Source organism: Mus caroli, chromosome 6 (genome assembly GCF_900094665.2).
Source record: "Mus caroli chromosome 6, CAROLI_EIJ_v1.1, whole genome shotgun sequence".
Lineage (NCBI taxonomy): Eukaryota > Metazoa > Chordata > Mammalia > Rodentia > Muridae > Mus > Mus caroli.
The window spans coordinates 25,404,046-25,412,083 of NC_034575.1; the positions used below are offsets into that span (position 1 = coordinate 25,404,046).

The window sequence follows — 8,038 nt, forward strand, 5'->3', positions numbered from 1 at the left end:
CCACTCCCTCCTTTAGATCTTCTCTCCTCCCTTTCCCTTCCTTCTTTATGCTGTTCTTTCTTTTCTTCTTTCTTTCTTTCTTTCTTTCTTTCTTTCTTTCTTTCTTTCTTTCTTTCTTTCTTTCTTTCTTCCTTTCTTCCTTCCTTCCTTCCTTTCTCTTTCTTCCTTCCTTTCTCTTTCTTTCTTTCTTTCTTTCTTTCTTTCTTTCTTTCTTTCTTTCTTTCTTTCTTTCTTTCTTTCTTTCGCTTACAGGGTTTTGTTGTGTAGCCCACACTTATTCTACCTCATGATCTTCCTGCCACAGCCTGTGGTAGATTATAGGTGTGTGTCGCCATACTCAGCTGTTTGTCATTTATTTATTTATTTATTTATTTAGGAGACAAAGTTTGTCTGTGTAGCCCTGGTTGTCCTGGAACTCACTCTGTAGACCAGGCTGGCCTTGAACTCACCAGAGATCCACCTACCTCTGCCTCCCGAGTGCTTTGATGGAAGGCATGTGTCACCATGACTCCTTGACTTGGCTGTGTGTTCGGTTTCCCCAGCTCTCCCCTAACTTGCATTTGCCTGCCACTAGCAATTCAGATCTCTTATCTTTCTTTCACCACATACTCCCTGTCTTGAGACTTAGTTTGAGGGCCAGTTTGTGGGTGCTGGGAATCAAACACAGATCCTCTGGAAGAGATGCCAGTGTTCTTAACCACTGAGCCTCGTCTCAAGCCCCGTCTTTCTGACTCTTAAGAGTCTGACGGGGGCTCATCTGGCCGAGTGCTTTCCTGACATGCACAAAGCCCTGGGTTTGACCTTTGTCACCACACCAACTGGGCATGGTGGCACAAGTCTGCAGTCCTAGTACCCAGAAGGTAGAGGCAGGAGGATTAAGAGTTCAATGTCACCCTCAGCTACATCAGCCATCTGGGCTCAAAAATAAACAAGATGGAACCAAACAAAATGAACACCAAAAACAAAACAAAAAAGAACAAAAAACACATGACACCAAACCAATTAACCAAGCAAAAAACCTAGAACAAAACAAAAACATAAACATAAAAAAAAAAAACCAAACTAAATAATGTCTTCAACTAGAAACATGACCTGTGTGCCTTTCTCTTTTGAGCAGTTGCTTGAGAATTTTAATCCCCAGATTTAAATTGTGTGCAGATAAAAATTTTGATATACAAAGGAAAGTTGGAAAAGTCTTTACAGCTGTTTGTGGTTGATTTTTGCCAGGTGAAATATAATGTGTAGATGATAAATCAGATTCCTATTTATGCGGATGTATACCCAGTCTCCTTGTAAACAGCGAACAAAGTTAGATTATGGAAGGTCTATGTGTATAGACAAAGAAAAATTACTTTCATCTAAAAATAATTTTTGTTAGTACAATCTTTGCTTTAGGAAAAAAAAACACAAACAAAACAAAACAAAACAAAACAAGCCGGGTATGAAGGCAGATGCTTGTAATCCCAGCATTTGGGAGCTAGACACAGGGGTATTGGGGGTTCAAAGCTAGTGTCAGCTCCAAAACCAGTTTGAGAACAATCGGATTGGAGGGAGGGAGGGAGAGAGAGAGAGAGAGAGAGAGAGAGAGAGAGAGAGAGAGAGAGAATGAATTGCAAATTGCCTAAAGAAATCCAGAGAAACAGATACCAAACCCACTGCTTTCTTGCATAGGGGAATTCGTGATGAAGTAAGACCTTTCCTTGAACCGCAAACGTTCTCAACGAGTGTCTTTACTGCTATGATCGGAAAGACATTGTCATTTTGAGAAGACACATAGCAATAGAGGTATTAATTTGGTACAAATGCAGATGGATCACTTTAGAGACAGTGTGGGATTAAATATTACAAGGCATTCTGTTTTGCTTATTTAATAGAGAGTGAGGCCGGGCCGGGCCACATCTCCGGGGACCCTGGGCAGATGTGGACTGAGCGACTTCAGCGCTTCGGGGTAAACACTGTAAAAATAAATGAATGAGCAAAGTAATGGGATATGATGGACGGGACTCTGGGTAATTACTGTAAATGCTTTGTCTGAGACCCAGAAAGGACTTTAACCTCTAGGTCTATTAATCTGGCTTCTATCACCCAGCAGGGCTAGCAGTGCTTAGGTTCTCAATCATAAACAACTGATTTGCCCTTGGTGTGCTTTAGCCATTTTGTTTTCTTTCCATTGAAATCTGTTATCTCGCCCTAAAAAAGGAAAATATACAGACTGGCGATGATAGCATGCTCTGGTATCTGGGACCTTGAGAACTTCACAAGCAGGTGAGAATTTGGCCATATGGGAATTCCTTTGAATTCTCCCAGAGTCAATAGAGAGCTCTCAGCCCTGCTCCCTATAAAGTTCAGGAAGGGCTCTGAACTCTGGACTCTGGGAAAAGCATTGACCATGAGGTTGACCGTGTTATTGGTTGCCCTATTTGGGTATATCTACTGTCAAGAAACATTTGTGGGGTAAGCGAGACTTTCTGGTGTTTATCTGAATTCTACTTACTTGATTCCCGAAACCTTTCATCTGCTCACAGCTTGGTCACAGAATAAGGGATGCATGTGCTCTGTGTTTTCAGAGCCCTCTTAGGTTGGGGGGAGATAGCGGCAAAGGTAGGAACTGATCAAAGTGGATATGAATGACTGTAGAGGTGGAAAGGGGTGGAAACCATCAAAACCCCCAAGGAGAGACCTTTTATCTGGTAATAAAGAGTAGGATTGCACGTTGGGGCACTTACAGACTGTGGTGGCTTCTACTTACTATGTACAGACAACAGAGGAGAGGCTAGGGATTTTGCAGGAGGAGAAATGTATTTTGAATGGTACTGCCTTGACACAGTGCCTGTGGGAGCCTGCAGACTCTGACCGGAGACCGAGGATAATTACTGTGTGAAGTTAGTTTTAAGACGGAGCCTGGGAATTCCCTCACCATTTGCTAAGGAAGAATAGCTTGAAAGATAGGGCAGGCTGTCTTTGGGAGAGTTGGTTCTGTGAGATGACTTCAAGACCTATTCCTCTTCCTTTCCCAGGACCTTAGACAATATTTTATGGGCTGCTGCAGGAGTGACTCCATTTTGTAAAAATGAATGTTCACAGAACTGACCTCACCCCCCATCCCCCTTTCCCTCTAGTGGTCAGAATGTGGGGCTGACAGACAGCAGGGAAGACATGCTAAGTCTACACTTGCCTCAGGCGTCATTGTTGTAAGGGCCTGTCTCCCACCCACCTCCCACCTCTCTGGACTTTATCCTTCCTGTCAGCACTTGTCTTCCTATTATCTTATCTGGGTGGTAGGGCCTCCTCAGGGGTCCGGAGGGCCCGTTTGGGCTGCAAGTGTCAGGTGATACCTCTTCTGTCTTTAGGACTCACTCACCTTGGTTTTGAAATCCTTTAACTCTTGCTTTGTTTCGTTGGTCTTTTGAGACAGGCTCTCACTCTGTAGTCCCAGCAGTCCCCCAGCTCAGCTAGGACGTAGGCTGCCCGCAGTCCCCTAACCTGTAGCCTTCCTGCCACTTTTGCCTCCCAAGTTCCAGGTTTCTAGGTGTGAGCACCCGCATCAGTCCCGATTCCACAGTTCTGTATGGGTGCATTTTTGGAGAGTTTTCTAAGGGAATCAATGAAGCCATGAAATTAATTAATTAATTATTAATGACATTAATGAAGCCAATTTGATTTGGGAATCAGAGAACGAAATGAACTTTAGGATTTCTAGAATGTTGACTAAGTAAGTATGCATTAGAAATCCATGAGGGATTTTTTTTTTTTAAGTTACATTCCCTCCCCTTTTTGGCTGAGCAACTCCTAGGGCTTCCATTCCTTAGAAACCGTACTAGGAACTTCTAGTCTAATCTGCTCCTTTCCCCAGCCCCTCACTTTAAGGATGGACTCTTGGGAGTCCATGCGTTAACTAAAGTAATGAGACCCAAATGGAGGAATTTTCAGACCATTTGTGGCAGATGGCTACTTGCAGGCAGAAGGGCCTGGAAGAGCTTGCGTTCTGCCACTTGTGTGTCACCCGGGAGAGCCGTGGAAACCGTGTGGAGCTCTCTGAAGGCCTGGCTTCCCGTTCTCACCCGTCCTAGTGCGGGTGTTCTCAGCGCACTGCTCCTTCTCCAGAGCACACGAACAGGAAGTCAGCCCGCTGGGAACACAGAAAGACGCAGAAAGAAAAGGCTCTGCTACTCAGGAAAGGCTCTTCCACCCAAACTTTTCGCTAACAATATACACTTGCCAGCTTGGGAATTTCTCTTTTCTGCCATGATACGGTTTTTTCTCCTTTGCGCTTCTGTGAGCGTGTGGGTATGACCCACCACTTGATTTGCCTGGGCCTCATTTTCCTCTTGCTGTGCCCCAAGTTTGTTTAGACCGTGGGACCTGGGGATGCTACTCGGTTATATTTTCAGTCACGAAAATCAAACAAACAAACAAACAACCAGAAAACTTCATGTGTCCCCAGATGTGGCTCTAACTCCTCTTATGAGCTTATGAGCACCAAATTAATTACTCTCCCTGCCCTCTTTCTTCCTTCCTTTTTTTTTTCCTCTCTGAAAAGCAGGAACAGACAAGTTTTAGGAGCCAGAGCTTTATGAGCAGCAGGTGTTGTTTGACAAATCCTCATTAGCTCACGGAAAAGGAAACTTTAACGGCGGCAAGCCCGCTTCCTGCTAGGAGCAGGTACACCTCTTAATTATTATTTAGATAACATTTCCTTGGAGGAAATCAAGCTGTTTGATCACCTCCTCATTCTGGGCATGTGGGTCAGGACAGGATTTATTAGTTTCTGGCTTGTGAAAGGGATTATTGACTGCTGCATTCGCGTCCCCGCAGAGGCTGACCGGAGCACAGAACAACAGGAAATGGCGAACAGCTTTGGCTTCTAAGGTCCTGTCTGTGGTTAATCTGTTTCAGAGATCAAGTTCTTGAGGTGATCCCGAGTGATGAAGAGCAAATTAAGGCTCTGCTGCAACTGGAGGCCGAAGAGCACCTTGAGGTATTGGTCATCCCATCAGCATTTTCTCCCTCCAGTAAATAAAGTCGGCGCGATTGGCAGCTATTTCGGGTCTGTAGTTTGACTCCTTGGAGGTAATGCGGGATGCCGACTCTTAGAACCTGGACTTTAGCTCCAACTCCACAGCCCCGAGCAAATGGCCTTCTTTCCGGGTGATTCATTTTCACAATCAGAAAACTGAGGAAAAATATATCATTCTTCATATCTCACAGGACTTGGGGGTGGGGGGAGAAGGATGGAAACTGCGAAAGCTGAACACCTTTAACTCATTATTTCCCCCTTAAAATTATTTATGGCATTAATACCCCATGATGAAATGAATTGGACCTCTTGAGTGCCAGATTGATTTTATTGTTTTAAGACCTCCCATAACTTAAATTCATCTCTTTCTCTGCCAATTTTAATATCTGGTCATGGTGTGTGTATGTGTGTGTGTGTGCTGAAAACAACATATTTGCTGACTCTTGGGTACACAGAACCTCTTGTTGCTGTATCCCAGTGGTTCTGGAATGATTCTGGTTTTGTAGACTCAAAATCAACTAGGCAGCCAGTTGCATTATTGAAATCTATCAATACACAGCTATCTGTTTCTCCCAGAGTGATTCCATCATTTTCTTGGCTTGAATCTTTATTCCTTTCAGCTTGATTTTTGGAAATCCCCCAGCGTCCCCAGGCAGACAGTCCATGTCCGAGTTCCTTTTGCCAGCATCCAGGACGTCAAAGTTTTCCTGGAGTCCCAGGGGATTACTTATTCCATCATGATCGAAGATGTTCAAGTAAGTGTCCAGAAGGCAGCCTTGCAGAGAGGCCTGCTGGTCCTCCTCCTGCTCTGCCAGGAAAGGGACCTGTGGGTTTCACACAGGTCTTCAGTCCGTGAGAATGCCTATACAGGGTGGCAGGGAGGCACATTTCATGCAAATGGAGGGAGACCAATCAGTGATTCAATTAGTTTTTTAATGAGAGGTTAACTCTGAAAGGCAGGCTGAGCCACAAGATGGTTGGAAGGTCCTCTAAGCACTGTCATCCTCGGCCTGCAGCTGCTACCTGACCCCAGCCCATGCATAACCCATGCCTTCTCAGAGCACTACAGAATAAGAGGTATCTGACCCAGAGCCTGTGGATGAGATGTAGACACAGTGAGGATAGCTCGGTCTGAGGGACCAAGCCTCAGCACTTGATACACCCCACCAGACTGGATTCACTGCTGATGCATTGCAGGCAATGCAAACCATAGAGTTGTTTCACCTTAGGTTCTGTTGGATCAAGAGCGTGAAGAGATGCTGTTCAACCAGCAAAGAGAGCGTGGCACGAACTTCAACTTTGGGGCCTACCATACCCTGGAAGAGGTAGGCATTTCAAAATGGAAGACCAGAGAAACCAGCCGCTCTTTTCTCTGAGGACAAGGTTGTTTCCTCGGGGTGGGGGGTGATTGGATAACCTAGATATTATTCTCCTTCTGTTTCCTAGCTTCCTAAAGTCTCCCTCAGATTTCGTAGTCAGTGCCTGCTTAATGCAGGAACTGAAGTCTGCTTGTCCATCCCAACAGCCACTCGGTTATTTTGGAGGTGTCAGGAATGTTTTAAGTGAGGCCACAAATAGCTCTTTCACACTCTTCCCACAACACTCCTTTGCCGAGTTTTAAGCTGCACAGGCTATAGAGTCACTCAAGAGTGACGATTAACGGTGGTCTTGGATGTGTCAAGGGCCACTTTGATTCACCTGACTCCCACGCGAGGGTCTGTGTGTTTGTTGGGGGCTCCAAAGTGCACACTGATCTAAGGTCACACAGTAGCAGAATTTCTAGTTTCCGCTTTTCTGGGTCTCACCCTCCTCTCTAATAGGGCCGTGTGGGGCTCTGGAGGTTCAAGGAGTGCACAGCACTTCCTAGTGTGACACAGCCTTTTCAGGGAAGCCGGTATAGATCTATTTATCCGCACTGTCTGATTGGCAGTGATCATGGGAGTTAAGAAGTGAAGAGAAGAATAGGAAAGACTAAGGGGGCAATAAGCCAACAAATGAAGTTTAAAATGTATTAATTTTTTTGCCATAATTTATTTAGTGGTAAAAGCTATTTAAAATGATTGGGGTGGGGTGGGGTGGGGGGCGGATATGACTTGAACGAATTTGTTTCACTGCCAGAAATACCAGCAGGATTAAGCATGGGGTAATACCACCTGGTAATATATATTATATATATATATGTGTGTGTGTCTTGTTACCTTCCTAAAACTCTCCCACTTAAGAAAAAAGTGTCTTAGTTTGGCTAGAAGAAGAGTGTGAAAGAATACATATATATAAAGCATGCTCTCTCTCACTTGCCGATCTAACAAATAGGTGTTTGTGGCAGCAAACGCTGGCAACAGCTGGATACTGTTTCAGGTCTGTCTCTGTAACGGTGGAAGCCTTGAGATGTGGGGAATGCTCAGAATTTAAATGAGCCTTAAAAATTGGGGTCCGAGTAGCCAGTGACTGGAGGATGTCCCCATTGTCCCAGGGCCTGCACTAGCACATTTTGTATTTTGTAGCACAAGTCGGCCACATCTCTTTTGGTGTCACTACGGTTTGTTGGTTAAGGTGAAAGACTTCCCTGCTGGACATGGTCTAGGGGGGACAAAGCACAGGCAAATCAGACAAGTGCCATTTTACTTTGCACAGAACTGGAAAGAACCGGCTGTGCTGGGGCAAGATGGCTTCTCTTTTTCAGAGTGACTCATCATCCCCGTGATGGCTTCCTGCCGTCCCCAGCCAGGCTGCGGAGAGACAGGGAACGCACGGGCGACAAGACCCTAATAGCTGCATTCGCTCAGTCACTCAATTACAGATGCCTGTTTATCATTTGAACCTTCCAGATTTACCAAGAAATGGATAACCTCGTGGCTGAGAACCCTGGTCTAGTGAGCAAAGTGAATATCGGTTCATCTTTTGAAAATCGGCCCATGAATGTGCTCAAGGTATAAAGGGAGCAGTGACTTTTGTTTTCCCTCTCATGATGCTTCTAGAATCCCGCTCCTCCCAGCTGGGCTTGCAGAGCAGGTTCCCCCC

General features: G+C 45.2%; 1 protein-coding gene across 1 annotated transcript in view; it reads left to right on the plus strand.

Moving 5' to 3' along the window:
- Positions 1-2,372: 2,372 nt before the first annotated feature.
- Positions 2,373-8,038, plus strand: part of Cpa2 (carboxypeptidase A2) — a 23,120-nt gene continuing 17,454 nt past the window's right edge. The window contains exons 1-5 of the mRNA XM_021165039.1: positions 2,373-2,454; positions 4,897-4,978; positions 5,638-5,772; positions 6,247-6,342; positions 7,846-7,947. Of these exons, the coding sequence (XP_021020698.1) occupies positions 2,390-2,454; positions 4,897-4,978; positions 5,638-5,772; positions 6,247-6,342; positions 7,846-7,947 (480 nt within the window). The 5' untranslated portion in view covers positions 2,373-2,389. The remainder of the gene's footprint in view (positions 2,455-4,896; positions 4,979-5,637; positions 5,773-6,246; positions 6,343-7,845; positions 7,948-8,038) is intronic.